This window comes from Pollachius pollachius (genome assembly GCF_949987615.1).
Source record: "Pollachius pollachius genome assembly, chromosome: 1".
Lineage (NCBI taxonomy): Eukaryota > Metazoa > Chordata > Actinopteri > Gadiformes > Gadidae > Pollachius > Pollachius pollachius.
In genome coordinates, this window is record NC_136934.1 from 10,920,189 (window position 1) to 10,941,871 (window position 21,683).

Sequence of the window (21,683 nt, forward strand, 5' to 3'; positions counted from 1 at the left end):
CCTCAGAGACCAAGACCCCTGGTTGGTTTTAATAGAAGCACAAACTAGGATTGGATCTTACTTTGGTTCAAAGTTTGTGGTTCTAACCAGCAGGTCATATATAGACTTGAGGCTCCGCATCACCGTTTATGAGAGGATATCCCCACATTACGCGTCTTCACCAGCCCCACCAGGTTCTCCACCATCTCCACTACCACCGCTATTCCAAGCACACCGTCCCACCACCACCACCACCACCAGCGCCAACCCCACACCCTCCAACACCACCACTTCACCTTCCAACACCACCACCACCACACCCTCCACCACCAACTTCTCAACCTCTACCACCCACACCACCACCACCTACTCTTCCACCACCACCCTACCCTCCACCACCTCCACCAGCACCATCACCACCACCACAACCACACCTTCCAACACCACACCCTCCACCACCCCTACCACCTCCTCCTCCTTTACCACCAACACCACCACACCCTCCACAACCATCACCCCCACCTCCTCCTCCACCACCACCTCCTGGCTGACAGGGAGGGTCACTTCAAAGCATGGTCTGAGTGGCGGGGCCAGTAAGGGCCCGGGACCCGACAAATGCACACGTTGTAAAACTTAACAAGGTGTGAATGCCCTCTGAGCGGCCTGTGTCCCAGTATGCAGCAGTGGCCCTACCGAGACCCCCCGGCCTCTGTGTAAGACACAACTCATTACGTCCTGCCTTTGAATGTGGATGAATAATAATAAAAGCAATAATAATCACCATAATAACTCAATCAATCTACAGAATGCCAAAGATGATTCCTTTCCATTTCTTTACGATTTTTTTCTTTTTCGCTTGAGAATATTATTGTTTTAATTAAATCAATTTGCCCTATTGAAATGTATTATCCTTCTGAATATGACTACATGGGACACCAATGCATCTGGAACAAATGTACTGAGGAAAATATTCATACTTTGTTTCGTTTTGTGGTTCGTTTATGAGTGACAGAACCATATTATAGACCCTGAAAAGACTTCAGAGAGTCTGAGACATGGTTCGACATAAGTGCTTTGAGAGATGGGGCGGTTGTTTAGAAGAGAACCATTTTAGAGCAGAGCCATCAGGTGCCTTCTTGGACATTTCTGATTTATCTACACTCTGAATTATGTTGGTGACCTCTTGACCTCTGTGCCATTTGTGTTGTCCCATCGCTCTGTTCAGTCTCTCTCTCTCTCTCTTTCTCTCCCCCCCCCCGCTTTCTCCCTCTCTCTCTCTCTCTTGCTCTCTCCCTGTCCTTCAGCCAGCCAGCCAGCCAGGCTGCAGTGTCATGCACAGTTCGGTTCGAACTCTGATACACACACGAACACTCACTTACACACAAGCACGCATGCACACTCAAACACACACGCACACACACACACACACACACACACACACACACAAACACAAACAAACTGTACAACACACTCACACACATACACACACACACACACACACACACACACACACCCACCCACCCACCCACACACACACACACACACACACACATATAAACAAACAAGCATGTCTATACACACACAAGAAGTGTGAAACCAAACACATTCCTGCACAATCTTATAGTCAAGTATATATAACCAAGAAAGTGACACGAGTAATTACGCATTATTGAATTATATTCAGTGAAAGAAAAATAAAGAAAAATAAAAAGGATTACGTTCAAATATAACAGATAGTGGCCTTTAAATCATGTATTAGCTTAAAGGAAGAAAAAAAAAGTTTCATCCCAAATACTTTTGCTCTTTAACTACATTAAAAGGGTGTTGTGAATATAATTTATTTTTTTTCGTTCGTTCCTTAATCTGTCTATGTATAATTACATTATTTGCTTTTGGACCATTTCCTAAACACAAGGAATATTATACATATACATTGATAAAGGCAGTAGCAAATGGCATTGTTTAATACTGTAGTGTGTAAACTGAAATATTCTGAAACCAAAACATCCATGTTTTCACCACGTCAATAACGCAGATGAAGTCGAGTCGAAGTTTGGCTTTCAAACGAGGCAATACTGACACTCACTGGCTGAGTGTTTTGGGCATTGGTAACCTGACGAGTATACTGACACCTACTGGCAGAGTGTGTTCTTGGCGTTAGTAACCTGCAACCTCGTTTGTGGCGGGAAAGAGGGAGGGACTTCCGAGGGAGGGATAACCGTTTCCGTTTTCATTTTCAGATTTTTTTTAAATCGAACTCTTCGTAAAAAGCCCTCCATATTTATTCTCCATGTCACTGTAATTTTTGTTTTTGTTTTCATACTCTTCTTCTATGTCTCCTCATCTTTGTGCTGCCGTCTGTTTTAGTGTTTGACCCCGTGGTTTCACCGGGGACTGTAAAGTGACGCACACAGCTCACAGGAAGTAAAGAAAACAGACCGGATGCTAACCGACCATACTAAGCAGCCGCCGCCATTCTAGGATACCTTTTTTCCTGATAGGGTTAGATATGGATTCCAAATCAATTAAATCTAAACCCAAAAAGTTAATGCGAGGAGTCTGTCGACTATGTGGAGACGACTTTAGTTCGCTTAAAGACCGCTGTGACTTAGTCCCCAGTACTGGTAAGCCATTGTTCACTCTAGCACTTGAAGACATTACGGGACCTGTCTCTTCAGAAGACGACCTCACGGCTGTGTGTGTCCGCTGTAAACAACATCTCACTCGTTATTACAAACACAAAACTGATGTGGAAAGGCGGGGAACTGCCATTAGGGACATGGCAGCAAAAAGTGTGTTCACCAAAAAAAAAAGAGGTGCGACAGCGGCGGAGATAGCGCCCAAGCCGCCGCGCAAAAAAACAAAGTATTCAACCAGACGTGGGGGTGCTCAGCGCCAAGTCGCTGCAACACTGAGCCTTGCAGCTCCAGGGTGCCCTGGCGCAACGACTAACCAGAAGTCGACCCTAATGGTGAGTGACGGTCAATTAGGATTCATGATTATGCTTTATTTGTGCTATATTTTCATTGAAGCTGAGTTGACAGGTTCGAGAACATAAAAAATCTCCTAGTCCAAGTTTGGATAATTTTGTTTGTATCTATTGCAATTGTTATTACATTGCAACATTTTTTAAACAGTGTGATAGGATTTATTCTGCACTTCCAAGAGCAAATATGTGTTGATAAAGTGTTATTTAAATTCCCCAATTGATTCGACGTAGTTCAATGATTATATTCCCCCGCTATTTCTATCAGAAAGGCGTTGTCAGTGCTAGAAGCCATTGTAAAGATCCCTACTTTTCTCCCATGTATACATGATTATAGGATACTGACCAATCGAAGGCCATACGTTCAACCCCAAAACCGCTTCCTGTCCTTTGGTCTCTGACGGACGTTAAGGTTTGTCTCTTTACACAGATTACTGACAATGAACAACACAAAGGGATCAGTTCGGACCAATGAGCATATCTTCCACTGTGCATCAACTGTACTTTAGTGTTATTGTAACACTTTCTCTGCCCCTCCCTCTTCCCACTCCTTCGGCATTCTCTAAAGGCTGCCGTAGGGAAGGTTTCACAGAAGGATGCTGATGGTGTCTCCAAGGCAACATCCACCAACGTGTCAGGGGACCAACCCGCCACCGTGTCTCTGTTGACAGCACCTCCAGAGTCCTCCATCAGCTCCCCTTCTACACAGTCTGTCCAGGTACGTCCTGTTGAGAATGTGTCCAAACACAGTGGTCCCCTCTACAATCTAGAAGAGGGTGGGTGGGTTTTGAATAGCCCATTGAGACCCCAGGAGGAACTAGGTCAACTTCTGTTTACTTGCCGTATAATAATAGGGTTGTAGTTTAGGCTTTATTGTTCTGTAAACCATGGGTTTGCATCCCAGCTGTTACCTTTTTTCCTTTTCCTCAACACAAGAAGCAACTGGTGACACAGAAAGATGCTGATGGTGTCTCTATGGCAACGTCCTCCGCCGCACCCCAGTTCTCACCAAACACTGTGTATCTTGCGAACGCACTTCCAGAGCCATCCCTAAGTGCTGCTTCTGCACATTCTGTTGAGGTACGTCCTCCACCACCGCTCCTTCTATAGAGTCTGTCCGTCACTCAACACTCCCCAGAGGGCGCCTTCATCAGCATCTTGTCATTGGATGCTAGTGTTGGGCGATAAATTGAATCAACGAAGGGCTGATGGATTATTTGGGACAATTATTATTTATTTTTTATCTCTTGTTGTGCCTGTTGGTCACTTTGTACAAATTTTTTGCGTCAAACCACATATAAGAAGATAAAAAGAGTATTGACCTAGTTTTGGGTGAGACGCTTATCTACATGTGACAGTGCACCGTTCAACTAGACGCTAAAAATAACAGGTCAGCCAACTCTATGCTGGAGTTACAGGGACTGGAAGAAGGAAGTATGGAATTTATAAGTTCTGGATTGTTTAATGGTATTTTGTTTTTTTGTTTTTTATTTTTATTGAACCCACTGAGAAATCAGAGGACAATAACATTTATTTTAGTTTGTGTGAAGAAGAGCAGCCGAGGGCTACTATTCCAGTATAGAAGATGACCGGCGCTAATCCTGCCGCATTTGGATCTTTAAGGTTTTAATTTTCATCCTAAAATCCTAAAACTGCTAAATAGTTGACGTGGTTCTCCTTCTGCTAACAAGCTTGTCCGTTGTGCTCTGTCAAAAGTGTGACTCCTTGATGTGGCAAATAGATAACAAATACATTTTGGACATACCACCTTTGTCACAAATCTGAATTTTCGAAAATATGATGGCAGACAAGCTCAGCTCTGAGTGCACAGGACGTTACCCTTTCTTTAGCCCCATATAAATTTCGACCAATCATGTTTCTCGAGGCAGGCATACATCAGTATGTACTTTGGGAACACATGCTGGGCTGGCAGTAGTAAATTGAAAACATTTCTGTATGGGTTTAGAATCAACACAATGTAGACTGGCGACTGTAGAAACATCATTCAAACATTCTGAAAGCTTCATCAATTCATGCAAATTAGTTTTCATCTGCAGCATATCTTCCTAAGGAAAGAGGACACAAGGCGAATTCCACAACGTAATTCCTTGATTCCGGCCAGACCCTGTTCCGTCTCCCCTCGGAAGTTCTGCTAGAACATAATAGGACTGCTGGATCCGGGATTACATATCACCCAACCGTATTTGATGCTATTGTTATCTATCAACAGGATAATGTTGACAGAACTAAGGCCACAGTTTCCACACCCAAAAAGCTTCCAGTCCTTTGGTCTCTGAGGGATGTTCAGGTTTGTCTCTTTAATACACAATGATGCCAATGAACAACACAAGAAATGGATCAGTTTGGACCAATGAGCATATCTTCTGCATCTTTTGTACTTTAGTGTAATTCTGACGCTTCCTCTGCTCCTCCCTCTTCCCACCGCCCCGTTCTTCTCTGAAGGCTGCAGTAGGAAAGGTGTTACAGAAGGATGCTGATGGTGTTTCCCCAGCAACATCCATCACTGAGCCAGGGACCTTGCCAGCTGGCGTGTCTCTGTTGACAGCCCCTCCGGTGTCCTCTCTAAGCGCTCCTTCTACACAATCTGTCCAGGTAGGTCCTTCATCTCTGCTCCTTCTAAAAAGAAGTTCCCACACTGTTCACTCGGCTTCCGAAGCCTTTTTGTGATGTGATGCTGTTGTGACGAGCGCTACTTCTCTCCCTTGTCTACCCTATTAAAGGAGGACACTGTTGGCACCACGGCCAGGGAGTTCTCCGTGCATCCGCCACCTAAAATACACGATACCGGCACAGGTCAACGGTCAACCGCCAGGGTTAGTGTTGCAGTGGCTTGACAAACCTCTCATCTACTAATATTTGGGTTCATTCAATAAAAGTGTACTAATGCAGCGAAGAAGATTATGTGCTTGTTCATACTATACTAATTGTAATGACAACTCACACATTGTTTATGGAGAAATGTTTCCCTTTTTGTATTTAAGATCATCGTGACTACTCCAAAATGGAAGCATTCACGAATCATCACCGGGCCGCTTGAAAGAGTAGCAGACGCCTTAGTCCGGGCTGAGCACTACAGACTTCCCAGGTGTCTCATGAAGATCCCCGGCATGGATAACATCATGATCGACGAGGTGTTGAAACGGGTGAAAGACGAAGCCATAAAACTAACGAGCGTCCGGTTTGGATCGGTGCTGCGTCAAACCACCCAGGACGCGTTGGACAAGTTTGATCTGAACGACGTCGTGTCGGAGTGGAAAGCAAACGCACCCACCTTCCTGAAGTTCCTGGAGTGCGTCAGTTCAGCGTCTTTCGACGGACTCCCTTCCTCAGAGTCCTCGTACACCAAGACCAAAAAGGGCGCGACGGTGATGGGCGGAGCCACCCTCCTCCGCGCACGCGTCCACCAGATGAACGCGATGCAGCACCGCAACTCGCTGCTCCTGCGCCAGGGCGGAACAAACAAACGCTGCCTGGCGAGGCTCTCGAGGCTGGGCTGTTGCGTTTCCTCAAAGAGAAAGATGGCTACGAAAAAAACCAATGTCCTCCACACCATCAATCACATCGGAGAAGGACAAGAATCGGAAGTGGTTCTGCACGAGCAAAGCCTGGCTGGGGAACAGGTGTGTAGAATTTATATGGGAGCGTAACGGACTATGCACATTTTGATGAAATTTTCTCTAAAAAGTGCTGTACTTGGTCAAAACAAATTGGATGTCCCATATACTAATAGAACGTGTACGTTCCCCAAAGGAACATTCTGCCACCGGTCCACAGCCAGGGGTCCAGGAACTCCCGCCAAGTGAGGCAACGTCTCTGGAGGCTCTGCTGGGTCTGGAGGAGAGTGGAGGGGACCAGGTAGTTGTTATTAATAGGGCCGGGTAAAAAAATAGATTTAATCGATTTTGGATCGATTTCATTCAAATTTTGCAATATCGATTCATAGGGCATGAATTTTTTTTATTTTTTAGTTTTGTTACCATTATTATTATTTTTGCACTTTAATAAACAATGCCTTAATGCAATTTTCAGTGATGGAATATTGTTGTTTAAATTGTTGTTCAAGTACACTTTCACTTGCAATTCCTTTCTAATTTCAAAATTGCACTTTTGAGACTTGAGACGTTTTTTTTTACAGCTCAAGTTTAATCTGTCCAATTTACAAGTTTGCACAAACCTGTTGTTTAAGGTGAAAAGAAAATATATAGTACATTTGTATTTTGTAACACAGTTGAGCCATTTTCATTATTTAAGAGCAGATTGAATCGAATCGTGATTAATCAATTCAGAACCGTATGAATCGAAATTGAATCGATATAGGAAATTGACCATGATACCCAGCCCTAGTTATTAAGGTTATTAAAACATAAGGAGGGGAGGGGGGTGTTTTTTGGCTTGTTTAGCTCCAAATTATTGCTCTTTTCTGCTCTTTAACCTTCTTTCTTTCTTTTTTTTCCTATGAAACAAATCCTACTTTTAAAACATACTTTTAAAACAAAGTGTCAAACTGTATTTTGTCATGGTCTATTTAATATCCCCTATGCTAATGGTCTGTGTATGTTCTCCAAAGGAACATGCTGGTCCACAGCAAGGGGTCCAGGAACTGTCCGCCAGTGAGGTCACGTCACTGGAGGCTCTGCTGGGGCTGGAAGAGGGCGGCGGGGACCAGGTAACTCTTATCTATTTATCGCGTTATCATGAATAGTGGTCATAACACAAACATTGATCAATTATTTGTCTGCACGACCTATACCCCCCAAGGGGTGTCGAGGCATAAGAAGAAGAAGTATATTGTACATGCTGAATTGTAGCACAATTACGTATCCGAAAATATCACTGATTATGGAAATGAATGGAGAAACGGTAAATTGGTATAAGAGGTATTAGTATGAATAATTTCCTTAATTGAAGATTTAGTTTTAATCTGTTATTTCAGTGAATCAGTAATTCCTAGAAAGTCATATTTTTTCTTGGCTTGATGGGAGCATAGCGGCAAAGCGCATTTTGATGAAATGTTCCTAGTTTAAAAAAATATGAAATCTAATGCAGTAGTCTGTCAAAGGCTATCTGATGTCCCATATACTAATAGAACGTGTACGTTCCCCAAAGGAACATTCTGCCACCGGTCCACAGCCAGGGGTCCAGCAACACCCACCAAGTGAGGCAACGTCTCTGGAGGCTCTGCTGGGTCTGGAGGAGAGCGGAGGGGACCAGGTAGCTCCCTAGCCATTATTAAGGTTTCCTGAATAGTGGTCCCAACACTATTCACTCTTATGATGGTCATACAGAACATTTACCATGTTTTTTTCTCATTTCCAGACAACTGTGCCCTCATCAGTTGAAGAACAGGTGCATAAGAAGACCACGACAGACTAGGCGGACAACGGTTCATGCCTACCCCTATGTTTTGTCATTGTCAAGTATTGAAAATACTGGTACAGGATATATAATTACACATATTGAATTAAAAGGGTAGTTATTTAAAGTTGTATTGAGTATTGTTAACTATTAATTATTATTAATACTATTAATAATATAAATGTATAAACGTTTGAATAAAAACATGACAAGGAAATCCAATCATTTATTGACATATAGAGGTGACAATAATTGTCGACTTCCTCTAATAGCCGAGTCGTCTGTCAGGAAGTTAGTGCTTATTTGGAGGATGGGGTTGCTAAATCAGTGATACCACAGCGTTGCTTGTCTTTTAAGCATAAAGCAGAGTTCTGCAATGTTTTTTTGTTGGCATTTGACCCATTCGTCTGTGGGCGATTTGCTGTCAATAAATGAATCGAAAAGTAATTTGTTTGACAAGCCTTTAGTGTAATGGTATATGAACGATCCAATCTTTTTATTTTCAAAGTAGAGCACATTCTAAACCGTTGTTCTAGAGGTGTCAATGTCAGAAATAAATAACTTCTAAAGTTGGCAGCATTTCGAAACTAATGAAGATGAGCCAAAAAACTTCAATGCAACTGTCATTGTGATTTCGTAGATTAATAATATGATGAGGTACATTATTCGTCTGTATTATAGTATATGAGGGTTTATATTATCTCGGTTAAATAGAATGCAGATGTTGAAATGAACCCGCGCGCACATTGTTGTCCTATCTTAAGAAGTGGATATGGTTTGTATTGGTGGTCTGTCATTTAGCCGAAGCGCTGCTTCTGACCTGCAGACCGCTGTGGGAAAACCTGATAAGCCATCTGATTATTTCCAAGAACATGATCACTCAAAAAATACATAATTTAGGATGATTTGGCATCAGTGGGACGATGGGTCTGGTCTGACGAATCAGATTCGACAAAGCGTAATCTTTGCTGCGGACACCACTAATTGACGACGTATAACAAGTTGGTCCTTTTATAACCCTACTCAAGCCTCATTCATTATTAAAGCTTTTTTTTGCGGAACTCTGGCGCTTGTTGCCGTGTTTTTACGAACTGATGCCGCAGTACCCGCCCACACCGGAAACTGGTGTCACAGCAGAAAGAGCCCGAGTCCAGCGGTGTTTTTGAAGCGTATTGTTGCAACTTTTTAGATGTTTCTCGCTGTTAATTTGAATTAATCGATCAAAGATGTTTGCTGGACTGCCTGAATTGGGAATATCCAATGGCGAGGACCTCAAAGAAACACTCACAAACTGCACAGAGCCTTTGAAAGCTATTGATCAATTCCAGGTAATGTGATCGATCTTTCACGATATTCATATTCCATGTTATTCTATTACGTGCTATTTATATTTATAGTACATGTTTGTGTGATTTAAAGTAGAACTCACATATATGCACATAACATGCATTTTAATTGTAAGCTCTCTCTCTCTCTGTATGCATTTAGATACATAGTAATATATATTGTACTAAATATATCAGTACTAACTTATATACATAATATACATATAGGTAGGCCTATACAGTCTAGTATAGTTAGTATAGGGTTGTTGACTCCCAGCCGTAATGTACTGGGTTCAATCCCCAATGTTCACATGTTACCTGCCGAGCATTCAATAAGTCCTAAACAACAATGACCGACAAGTATCTGAATTCACAACCAATATGTTATGCTTTCTTGATGACTTGGATGTCTGGTCTTAAAGACGGAGAATGGCATTCTGCTGCCGACCCTGCAGTCCGCACTGCCGTTCTTGGATCTTCACGGTACACCGCGGCTTGACTTCCACCAGTCGGTGTTCGACGAACTCCGAGACAACCTAACGGAGAGGGTGGCCGTCATAGCAGAGGGAAAGGAGGAGGACCGGTAGGCGGTGTAGCGCTTCGGCTTCAAGTGCAATTTTTTCATGATGTTTTATTGCCATAATTCACCTTCGTTTTTTTGTTTTCTATTTATTTTCTATTTCTATTTTCAATATCTTGAGATGGGCAATTTTGTTTCTGATACAATTAGTATTACAGTTATCCTGCTAATGAATGAGAAGAGGCGGTTGAGAGAGAAAATACTGTAATGTTCTTTACTCTTTCCAGATTTGGGAAGCTGGAGGAGTTGTTGGAGAAGAGCTTTCCATTGGTCAAGATGCCCTCAATTCAGCCAGTGGTCATGCAGGTGCTGAAACATCTACCAAAGGCAAGTATGACTTGGTTATCTATGTCACAAATGTTGAGATGTATTCAATTACTCATCATAGCCTATATTCAAAACAACTAAAACTTATAAGGAAATGGTCAAATAATGTCTTAATAGGTCATTAAGGAGCCTGTAGGGTTCAGGTGGTCATCTTGCTCAAGGATACTTAAAGACATTTGGGATCAAACCCAGCCACTTTCGGCTGGGGAATAGAACACCCACACACTAGAGACTGCGCCCCTCGATGGATGCGTTCGATCACTCCTACTATTCTACCATTTAGTGATATAGCAGACATTTCTATCAAAGTGACGGTCATTCCGAAGCAGGTGTGCGGATAGGAATCTTGAACCCGGTGCCTTTGGACGTCATACTCCCTTACCACCACTCTGTCCTGCCCCCTCCCAACACTCTGCTGGTGGTGGTGGTGCTGTGCAGGTGCCGGAGAAGAAGCTGAAGATGGTGATGGCGGACAAGGAGCTGTACAAGGTGTGTGGCGTGGAGGTGAAGCGGCAGATCTGGCAGGACAACCAAGCGCTGTTCGGGGACGAGGTGTCACCGCTGCTCAAGCAGTACATCGTGGAGAAGGAGGGGGCGCTGTTCAGCACCGAGCTCTCGGTCCTCCACAACTTCTTCAGCCCCTCGCCCAAAGCCCGGCGCCAGGGAGAGGTGGGAACCAGCGCATTAGACGCCACACTTGAAACCTCTCAAATGCACTCTCGGATTAGATGGCATCTCATTCATCCCAGACCGGGAATTCATGTGTCACAGCTGAAAGTACAGGACAGTAGCAGATGAACCATACAAATGCAATACAACAAAATACAGAATTACATCTTACACAAGATATTTAGATGCACATTAACCTGTTGAAGAACTGATTTCTCGACAATTGTACCAATGACTCTAGTGTAGATTAGTGAACTATCTTCTCTCTCCCGGTTGAACTACATGACTGTAGTGCTAGTGTGGTTTACTGAACTATCTTCTCTCTCCCAGTTGTGCTAGTGTAGTTTAGTTTAGTGAACCGTTTCCTCTCTACCAGATGAGCCACATGACATGGCTCTTGAGGTAAAGTTCTCCTCCCCTAAAGGTGGTTTTGAAGCTGACCCAGATGATCGGAAAGAACGTGAAGCTGTACGACATGGTGCTGCAATTCCTGCGCACGCTGTTCCTGCGCACGCGCAACGTGCACTACTGCACGCTGCGCGCTGAGCTGCTCATGTCCCTGCACGACCTGGACATCAGCGAGATCTGCTCCGTGGACCCCTGCCATAAGGTGCTCTTCAAACCTTTATTACAGCAAAGGATTCGCTGGTTCTATCCTCTTTCCCGGGATTGTAAGTGCCAAGGGTTCGTTGAGCAAGACACTTGACGGATAATCGTTTTCCACAAGTTTGTTGACACACAGACAGAATTTCTCTCGGAACAACTGTTGAAAGTTGAAGTTTTTGATAGTAGATACTTCTCCAGTTTGAACTGAAATTTAGATACTTAAATAAAAAAGAAAATCTGAGTATCGGCTGTCTGTCAATACGTAAATAATTTTTGCTTGGGTTGACAGTTCACCTGGTGCCTGGACGCCTGCATCAGGGAGAAGTTTGTGGACGTCAAACGAGCCAGAGAACTGCAGGGCTTCCTGGATGGAGTTAAGAAAGGACAGGAGCAGGTTCTAGGGTGAGTGTCTTACGAGCTGCCTGCCACTAGTAAGAAAGACTAGTGTAGTTATTTTTGCCTGTTGAACTAGATTGTGCTGCAGACAACAAATTATTTCTCTGCCTCACTTCTTTCCCTTACGGTTAAAAGCAATTATTCTTTAAATGTGAAAGTCTTTTTCCATCATCGCCTTCAGAAGCAAATACAATTTTCCTTCCAAAACCAATCAAATGTTGGCATGATTGTAATCCTTCTTTGGTTCCCCTACCAGGGACTTGTCCATGATCCTGTGCGACCCGTTTGCCTGCAACACTCTGGTTCTGAGTACAGTCCGGAACCTGCAGGAGCTCATCAGTCAGGACACCCTGCCCAGAGTAAATATGATGTCATACAGTACCCTTACACCTTGCCTAGAGTCAGCATGGTGTCATACAATATCTTTACACCCTTCCCAGAGTCAATACGATGTCATACAGTACCCTTACACCCTGGCCAGAGTCAGCATGTCATACACTATGTGACATCATGCTTACACTATACCCACTATACTGTACACTATACCTTATTTTCCTAGGAGGAATAATCAAATCTTATCAAATATCTGCAGTTTAGGAGTCAGCAATCGCCCACAACACCCTATGCATATCAGGTGCCCGACCCCAAAGTTGGGAATTCCTGCTGTAACCGGTCCTCTATGCGCCTCCCCTAACCTAACCAGGAGAGCCCAGACCTGCTGCTGCTGCTGAGGATGCTGTGTCTAGGACAGGGCGCATGGGACATGATTGACAGCCAGGTTTTTAAAGAGCCCCGACTGGTAAGGACTCTCAAGCTGATGTTTATACTCAGACTTGTGTAGCTGCTAAACCAAACTAGCTAATGGCCAAATGGTTGAGTGGTTTTATTAGTTGGGCAAAGTCAGTGGTTTCCAACCAATGGCATATACATCTGGGATCCAGCCGTGCTACTGTGTGTTTAAATTTTGGGGGTAGACGGCACAGAGCCTAGGTCGAATACGAAACCTAAAAGGAAAAGAGTTACGCCTTGTTTCCGGTTTCGCTACCGAGATATTCTACTGAAGAAAATTATTTTCTGCGAGTGGATGAAGCCTTCAGAAGTGGATTTTAACTAATTATTAATTGAGTTCATCATGTTTATTTCTGTGTGGTGCGGGAATGAAAGTGTTCCCACCCTGAACACTTTTTGTTGGTCTTCGCTGCACAGCAATATAGCATACAATCTCTCCACATGTAGAGTATGTTTTACTGTCATGCATAGAATTGCGAAAAACTAGTTGCCGTTTCTTGCTACTTCTGGCTGAGATCGTTGGTCAACTGCTGTGTAACTAAACTCTGTGTCTTCTAGGACCCTGAGGTGGTGACACGCTTCCTGCCAGCCATGATGTCGGTGGTGGTGGATGACCATACGTTCACGGTGGACCAGAGACTGCCCGGAGAGGAGAAGAGCTCCCCTGCCTACCCCACAGCCCTGCCAGACTCCTTCACCAGGTGATCACCTCAACAGACATCACTGTTGGAGAGCCCATCCAAGATAAATCCAGACTAGAACACACCTCAATGATTGATATCCCATCAGCAAGATATTGTGATACAGTATTTGCCATGACTACACTATTTGAATCACTGAATAAAAATGCAACATGCATATATGCATGTATACAGGGCTGTTTAATAAAGTGTTTCATATTTATTCTAAAAACCTCTGATGTGAAACAAATAAGTGTTGCTCTGTCTCTCTAATGGTAAACCAGAGTCAGGTGTTTTTGCGAGTGGTCCCCAGGTAGGGTAGACCAGTGTTAAGGGTTGTTTTTGCTGGTCTCCAGGCAGACCAGTGTTAAGGGTTGTTTCTGTTAGTGGTCTCCAGGTAGACCAGTGTTAAGGGTTGTTTTTGCTGGTCTCCAGGCAGACCAGTGTTAAGGGTTGTTTCTGTTAGTGGTCTCCAGGTAGACCAGTGTTAAGGGTTGTTTCTGCTGGTCTCCAGGCAGACCAGTGTTAAGGGTTGTTTCTGTTAGTGGTCTCCAGGTAGACCAGTGTTAAGGGTTGTTTCTGCTGGTCTCCAGGCAGACCAGTGGTAAGGGTTGTTTCTGCTGGTCTCCAGGCAGACCAGTGTTAAGGGTTGTTTCTGCTGGTCTCCAGGCAGACCAGTGTTAAGGGTTGTTTCTGCTGGTCTCCAGGCAGACCAGTGTTAAGGGTTGTTTCTGCTGGTCTCCAGGTATCTGCAGGAGAACCGTGTGGCGTGTGAGATGGGGCTCTACTTCGTCCTCCACATCACCAAACAGAGGAACAAGAACGCCCTACAGAGGCTGCTCCCCGCCCTTGGTGAGCAATCATTCATCCGTTCATCCAATACGATCACCACTGATCATCAATAAATCATCTTCGTCATCTGTTGAGGGAAATGAGTGAGAGTCTATGAGTTTAGTGAGACTTCTGATCGGCAAATATTGGTCGCTTGATCCACTACTGCACTTACTTACTGCATCGGCAATATAGCGACGACTGTTTGTTTCTGGATTCCGAACTGTTGTCCTATGTTCGATGTTATCGCCCTCTCTGCTTCAACTCACTTTTTTTTCTCACTCTTAATTACATTGATGTGTGTGTGTGTGTGTGTTTGTTACAGTGGACACACACAATGACATGGCCTTCGGGGACATCTTCCTGCACCTGCTGAGTGGACACCTGACCCTGCTGTCAGATGAGTTCGGATCCCAGGAGTTCTGCTCCGTCATCTTTGACCGCTTCCTCCTCACCTCCTTCTCAAGGTCAGCCGCTTGACTACGGTTTAAATGAAGTTCTTTGAATTAGTTAAATTGTGTCTTGCTTTGTAGTCTATTTAGTCTTTAGTACTTTACGACTGAGTCATTAAGGAGACGTTCATATCAAAAGAGACTTACGGTGAATCATCTTTAGATCCACTTCATTAAGTAGGTAGGCGTTAGGGGGCATCCCGCTCAAGGATGTCTACAGTGGACACCAGTTCGAACCAAGAACCTTTCGCCTGGTAGACCAACACCCCTAGCCTATCCTACCTCCGCTCTTCCTTTACACCTTGTCCTTATACATACCATTTTATAAACCCAATCCTCCATCCTCCTGGCCCAGTAAGGAGAACGTTCACCGCCACGCGCTGCGCATGCTGCTCCACCTCCACCAAAAGGTCCTGCCCTCCCTGATGGAGACCCTCATGAAGACTCTGGAGCCCCCCAAACAGGTGTGTGTACTCTCTATCCCTACCATCTCATTCTCTCGTCTGCTCGCTCTCTCTCTCTCCTCTGTCCATTTTATTTGCTTCATTGGCAAGACAAAAGGTGTGGCATTTTTAAAGCCTACAAAAGAAAATTTTCTTATTTGACATTGACCTTACACTCTCACCTCTCTATCTTCTTAAGTACACTGGTGAAAGGGAAAGAATGTTTGTAATGTATGTAAATGTTATACAAGAAAACCTTCCCTTCTCATCTTACAACGCAGCAGAGCAGTGAGCCAGTGAAGGAACTTTTCAATCAGCTGACGGAAAAGCTGGAGGCCCAGAAGAAGAGCCCGCCCCAGCCAGACGAAGCCCCGGCCTCTCTGGACCTGGGCCTCCACCCAGTCACAGTTCCCACGACGACCCCGACGCCCACCACTGCTCTCTGAGAGAGAGAGAGAGAGAGAGAGAGAGAGAGAGAGAGAGAGAGAGAGAGAGAGAGAGAGAGAGAGAGAGAGAGAGAGAGAGAGAGAGAGAGAGAGAGAGAGAGAGAGAGAGAGAGAGAGAGAGAGAGAGAGAGAGAGAGAGAGAGAGAGAGAGAGACCCATTGTAAATAGACCTCCATTGGACTGAACGGACATTTTGACATGTTTTCATACTCGTACTGCATTCTTGATTTGGCCAACAGGGATTGGTTAGTTAAACACCTAGAACGGATGGAAGGGCTGTTGAACCATTTATTTAGGGGAGACATATTATACCACCAGGTGTGATTGTGATTAGCCTTACAAGCCATTTAGAAAATCTGCCCCATATGACATCACTAGTGGGCGTGTCCACCTAGATCTGTGCTGGATAGATTAGTCTACCAGCCTACCTAGTGGCCTGAAGTAAACGTTGCTCATCTATCCAGCACAGATCTAGGTGGACACGCCCACTAGTGATGTCATATTGGGCAGATTTTCGAAACGGCTTTTAAGGCTAATCACACTCACACCTGGTGGTATGTCTCCTTTAAATAAATGTGTAGTTTTGAATTATTATTATTATTTAGGGCCAAATATATTTTTCAGATGTTGTCAGGCCCATGTTCTCTGCAACCAGTCTTGTTTAAAAAGCAAAAGTCGCCTTGCAAGAAAAACTCTGTAAATAAATATATTGTTCAGAAAAACTTTTTCATAGTCTAACATAATTCTGCCCAAATCCATTCCTTTTGAGCCAAGCTACTCCTTGTTTGTCTCCATCTCCTTAGGATCGTTAAGCTCCTACTTGTTTGGCTCCACCTCGTTAGGCTCGTTAAGGTGCTTGCTTGGTTTCACATCGTTAGGTTCGTTAAGCTCCTCCTTGTTTGTCTCCTCGTTATGCTCTTAAACTCTCGCTTCTCGTAAATGTCCTTATTAGGTTCCTTATTTCCTCTCTTCTACCTGCTATCTTACTCAATCCTCCAGATGCAGTTCCTTGTGAGAGTCAACCATAGACATATGTACATTGACTGCTCCGACCCATAGCTGCGTAACAAAAGCAAAATGTGTAGCTGAGGTTTTTCTAGATGAAAAGCACTATAATGTTTACATTTCTCCAACGATTTTCAATGAGTATATACATAAACAAATTATATATATTTGATATAAAAAAAGGGTTGTGAGAAATCTCCCACAATGTGAAAAATAATTGAATAGAGGATCAAGAAGAAATCCTAGGCAAGATGGCAGCGAAAGATGCGACAGGATGGATAACCACAAATGTTTGTGTTTTCTTTGTTAATAAACGTTAATAAAAAAAGATGACCATCGCATAATCATTATGCCGTTTCAATGTATTATAGATATTTTCTTTTTAACAAGGACAACCACAAAATCGCTTGTTAACAAACTTGCTAGTGTCATTTTCAATACCCCACAATCTGAACAAGATTAAGGCTTGATCACCACTTGCATAAAGTAACAACAAAACCTGAGTTGGTTTGCAAATAACTCCAGTCATCAGGCTTCAAGTTATATCCCCTAATTGTGTGGCTTCCCCAAACATGCACTTGGCCAACCACATCGCTCTTTACTACCGGCCTTGAATTTGGACACCTCTTGTGTCTCCAACTCCCGTTCCCCATTTACTTAGCATACACTTCTCTTCCTGCCCTGTATTCCCAGTATATTACAATGTAAAGACATATCAAAAAAATACAGTAAAAATAAGTTACATCTTACTCATTACAGTGTAAAGAAGTTACATCTTAAACATCTTAATCTTTACAATGTAAAGGAGTTACATCTTAAACATTACAGCTGTTTCCTATGTGAGATAGAGAAATTCTCCGGGAGTAAAAAATGCACTCGTCACCTTGTGCATTTGTTGTAACTTATGGTAGCATATGGGTTAGCTGTGCTGATTTCACGTTGCTATCGACGGTTTCCGGTTGTCCAGATTTGCGTGTCACCACTTCTACCTGCACGACAGAGATAGCAATGCAAATTGACTGTAGCCTTCCAATTAATGAGCCCTGTAAAGACCTGTAGAAACAAGCGGACGTGTTTACCGCATTCTCTCAAGCTTGTGATGCCTCACAGACCGGTAATTCAATGAAATACAGGTTCACGTGACAATTTCCCGCAGTTGGGGTTTATTTGAGGTATCTTGTTTATTATGTGTCCAATAAGTCTTGCCATTCATGTTGGTGTTTTTGTTGGCACGCAAATGTGCCAGCATATGAATATTAAAATACATTATACCACTGGAAGTTCCGACCAACCAGCCGCATTGATCAACGAGAACGAAATGAACATATATAGCCTCTTGCTCAGCTGCGATAAGGCCTCATCACTATTCTATTACTGTACAATATTATTTGTAAGAAATGGAATTCAATGTGTAATCACTGAGATATACATATGTTAAGGCCTAGGCTGCTCTTCACTGTAGCCTATCTTTAATTGTTTGATTGTATTGCTTGGATTAAAGAGCAGTCTACTAAATTACTAAATTACCAAAGATTATATGTGAAGGAAATGTGTTATGTGCAAAAAAAAAAATCATGAATTTATACCTAGTCTTATATTATACACCGGTTTACAAGTAGCCGGACATTGAAGTTAAACTCCTCCGTTTTGGGCTCTTTCTCGTGAAACTCTCGCTTCTTGTTAATATCCTTGTTAGGTTCCTTATTTCCTCTCTTCTGCCTGCTAGATAACTCAATCCTACAGATGCAGTTCCTTGTGAGAATCAACCATAGACATATATACATTGATTGCTCCGACCCATAGCTGCGTAACAAAAGTAAAATGTGTAGCTGAGGTTTGGCAGGTATTTGTACCTGGCAGTGATACATGACCTTGAATATTTGTCTGGTTCCCTGGCCTACTTCTTATTGTGATTGTCAGATAGGTTTGGAGGAAGACCATATATGAAACTGAAAAAATTGTGAAATGAAAGTTCATGTCACTTGGTAGACGTGACACACGTAGCCTCTTTTCACAGAAGTGACAGAAGTAAACGGTTCGTATCAGCTGCTTCTTCTGGGTGAGTTAATTTACTGAAAAATTACTAAATTTTACGATAAATTACTTTATCGTAGGCTAAGCCTACGATCTCGCCCACGGATTCAAGCCAGAGCTTAAACCCGTACTTTATTACAGGATAGTAGAATAATATACAATAAGTCTAAAATAGAGGAAAAAACGACATTGAAATTAAGTACAAAATAATGATATAACTTTAATAGGAGGGACTTTATTCAGGGGCAGTATGCATGTACTATTGATAGTCAGTCTACTAATTAGCAGAACCTTAGCCAGCTAAAATTAACAAAGGCAAATAAATAGGATAAATATAACTATGAACATCCTTACTGTACAGACATATATATTGTGGTTTCTCTTTCTTCTGACAAATGTACTTATTGGAAGTTGCTTTGGATGTATCAATGTAAAACTAATAGTATAATAAACGGAACTGAAAAGCATCTCTTCCCCATCAAACTTTGATGCAAATGTTAAGAACGTGCATTGACAGTTAGGTGGTGCGAAACCCCAACTGTTGGGGTTATAAATGTGATGAGCGGGAAGGGGCTAGACAATGGCAACAGTGATAAGGATGCCTACATGTACACTGCAGACACTGGGGTTCAGTCCCAGAACCTTTTGACTGAGGGGTGTTAACAAAAGCCTGATTGCTTGACCCAGCCAGGGATTCTGTGGGCTCTGCTCTGGGGAGGGGGGACTTTCCTGGCATGGTCTGTGTCAACTTGACGGAAGGGTCAACTCTCAATATTACGTTAAGTTATTCTTGATAGAAGTGCCACCCCTAATAAAGAGGCTATGAATACAAGTACATTTGGTGAAGTATTCCTCAAACTACTCTGCAGCAGCTTGTTTACTAAGCCAGTCTGAACACGCCACAAGGGGTCACTCAATGGCTTCTATACCTGCAGGCCATACGTGTGTAAGCGATGATCCAGAACTGCAGCGACCTGACTGTGCTGGGAGAAGATGAACCAATCGGATGTCCAGTCCACGGGCCATAACTCAAGGTGGGTAAACTCAGGTCACCCTGAGGCCATACGTTTCTGCAGAAATGCCTGCGCTCTTTTCTTTTAATGAATACTTGTAACATGCCCTGATGTCGTTGCCATTTCCTTGATATTCCAGAATTCCCGTCACCTTCATGAACATATCTGGAGGGAACGGAAGCGACGCCGGGCCTTGCCAGGTTTCACCCCAAGACTTGTCTCTCTCTGTGCTCCTGTGTGTGTTCTTCCTGCTTGGCTCGGTCTTCAACGGAGCCAGCCTCTTGGTGTTCTGCTTCCGGACGCCAGAATGGAGCTCCGGCACACTGCTGCAGTTCCATCTGACGCTCAGTAACATCTTGGCCACGCCCCTCGTCCCCATGATGGCCACAAACCTCACCCTGGGCAGCCACTGGCCCTTCGGCCGCTTCCTGTGCCAGGCGATGATCGCCCTGCTCAGCTCCCACTTCTACGGCAGCACCGTGTTCCTCATGCTTATCAGCGTGCACCGCTACTCGCTGGTGGTCCACTTCAACAAGGACACACGCATGAAGCGTAAGCCCTTCGTGAGGAGGCTGTGCGCGGGCATGTGGTCGCTCCTCCTGATCCAGGCGACCGTCCTCGCCGTCCTGCTCCCCTCCAGCCTGGAGGAGAAGGAGAAGCATTGTCTCAGCATCCACAATGTCAATCTCAGCATTTCCCTCGTGTACATCACTCTGCTGCTCTTCACCTTCGGGTTCCTGCTGCCGTTCTCTGTGTCCCTCGGGTGCTACTGGTGCCTGGCGAACACGCTGGCCAATCTTCAGAACCAGTCCGCCCGAGGCCGGGCCCTTCGGTACAAATCCGAGAGGAAGATAGCGGCGTGTCTGGTGATATTCGCCGTGTGCTTCCTACCGCTTCATGTCACCAGGACCACGGGGGTGGTCCTGAAGGTGTTCTACCCCTCAGACTGTTCCGGTCTCCTGAGGGCTGAGACCGGATACTACGTGTCCTGGGTGTTGACCGGGGTGAACTGCTTTCTCGACCCCATCTTGTATGGCTTCGGCTCACGCAACTTTGCGCGCACCTTGTCGTTAATGAGGTTTGGTCAGCGAGCGGTCCAGCAACAAAATCCAAGCTTTTCTGCGAACTAGAAACTAGTTAGAGTCACTTATGATTTGAGATTCACTTACTTTTAGAGTCACTTACTTTACTTTACTGAGCTGCACTTACACTTCACTTTTATATACAAGGATATTTAATCACATTCTGCTGTTGGTTAGATCCACATTTTATCCATGATTAGAACATTTCTGCATATGCTGTAATTTGTGTGTATATCGTTAGCTGTGTATAATCTTATTTTAACTTTGATGTTGCTGCCTTCATTTGAGCAACTGTAACAAATAAACTCTTCCGGGCTCAATAAAGTAATCTGTATCTGTATCTGTTATTGTTGGTTTGAAAAGGTATGTGAACAGGTTCTAGGCGGGGGTACTTCTAAAAAAATACTATATCAGAATTTTTTGATTTATTGTATGCGTTGATCGTTGCTGAGCAATCAAACTAAGAGCAGAAATCAACGTACACCTCACTTATACCGATTATATTCGCCCACTGGCCCTTAGGGCACTACATTGATAATAACGCTAATTACAGGCAGGCAGATACATTTGCTAAAAATTGCACTAAAAAAATGGTTGTTTGGTGCCAATGAAGTGCAGCCGTACTGATCGGGTTGTGGATTAGAAGAAAAATGTTAGAATACTA

General features: G+C 43.7%; 3 protein-coding genes across 5 annotated transcripts; all 3 read left to right on the top strand.

The window, feature by feature from the left end:
• The first annotated feature begins 2,462 nt into the window (after nt 1–2,462).
• On the top strand, nt 2,463–8,625 carry LOC307087059 (uncharacterized protein). Of its 3 annotated transcripts, none has more exons than XM_079752484.1 (12): nt 2,463–2,950; nt 3,303–3,377; nt 3,534–3,683; nt 3,902–4,045; nt 5,196–5,273; nt 5,429–5,578; nt 5,707–5,799; nt 5,968–6,606; nt 6,737–6,841; nt 7,554–7,652; nt 8,093–8,197; nt 8,303–8,625. In XM_079752484.1, exons 1-12 carry the CDS (start codon nt 2,489–2,491, stop codon nt 8,357–8,359), a joined length of 2,157 nt encoding a protein of 718 aa, XP_079608610.1. In that variant the 5' UTR covers nt 2,463–2,488; the 3' UTR covers nt 8,360–8,625. The 3 variants fall into 3 exon arrangements, with proteins under 3 accessions (XP_079608610.1, XP_079608611.1, XP_079608612.1); XM_079752485.1 differs by having other exon boundaries at nt 3,905–4,045; XM_079752486.1 differs by lacking the exon at nt 7,554–7,652.
• Nucleotides 8,626–9,489: 864 nt separating this feature from the next.
• On the top strand, nt 9,490–17,189 carry nelfb (negative elongation factor complex member B). Its single transcript, XM_079754643.1, has 13 exons — nt 9,490–9,669; nt 10,089–10,249; nt 10,474–10,573; nt 11,012–11,242; nt 11,667–11,852; nt 12,138–12,250; nt 12,501–12,603; nt 12,948–13,043; nt 13,592–13,734; nt 14,459–14,565; nt 14,870–15,011; nt 15,352–15,460; nt 15,721–17,189. The coding sequence occupies exons 1-13, from the start codon at nt 9,568–9,570 to the stop codon at nt 15,883–15,885; spliced, it is 1,758 nt and encodes a 585-aa protein (XP_079610769.1). The 5' UTR covers nt 9,490–9,567; the 3' UTR covers nt 15,886–17,189.
• Nucleotides 17,190–19,760: 2,571 nt separating this feature from the next.
• Nucleotides 19,761–21,067, top strand: LOC307085300 (P2Y purinoceptor 4-like; the record flags this gene model as incomplete). The annotated part of the gene is given in 3 exon segments (XM_079750048.1): nt 19,761–19,903; nt 19,905–19,958; nt 20,077–21,067. Coding segments are annotated over 3 exon segments (1,071 nt in total). The 5' UTR covers nt 19,761–19,877.
• Nucleotides 21,068–21,683: the final 616 nt, after the last annotated feature.

Bases quoted from the DNA above. Each gene is read 5' to 3' on its own strand.
- LOC307087059 (XM_079752484.1), top strand. From the start codon at position 2,489: ATGGATTCCAAATCAATTAAATCTAAACCCAAAAAGTTAATGCGAGGA. The intron at 5,579-5,706 runs GTAGGTCCTTCA...ACCCTATTAAAG, and splicing joins CTTCTACACAATCTGTCCAG to GAGGACACTGTTGGCACCAC. The intron at 8,198-8,302 runs GTAGCTCCCTAG...TCTCATTTCCAG, and splicing joins AGGAGAGCGGAGGGGACCAG to ACAACTGTGCCCTCATCAGT.
- nelfb (XM_079754643.1), top strand. From the start codon at position 9,568: ATGTTTGCTGGACTGCCTGAATTGGGAATATCCAATGGCGAGGACCTC. The intron at 10,250-10,473 runs GTAGGCGGTGTA...TACTCTTTCCAG, and splicing joins GAGGGAAAGGAGGAGGACCG to ATTTGGGAAGCTGGAGGAGT. The intron at 12,251-12,500 runs GTGAGTGTCTTA...TTCCCCTACCAG, and splicing joins GGACAGGAGCAGGTTCTAGG to GGACTTGTCCATGATCCTGT.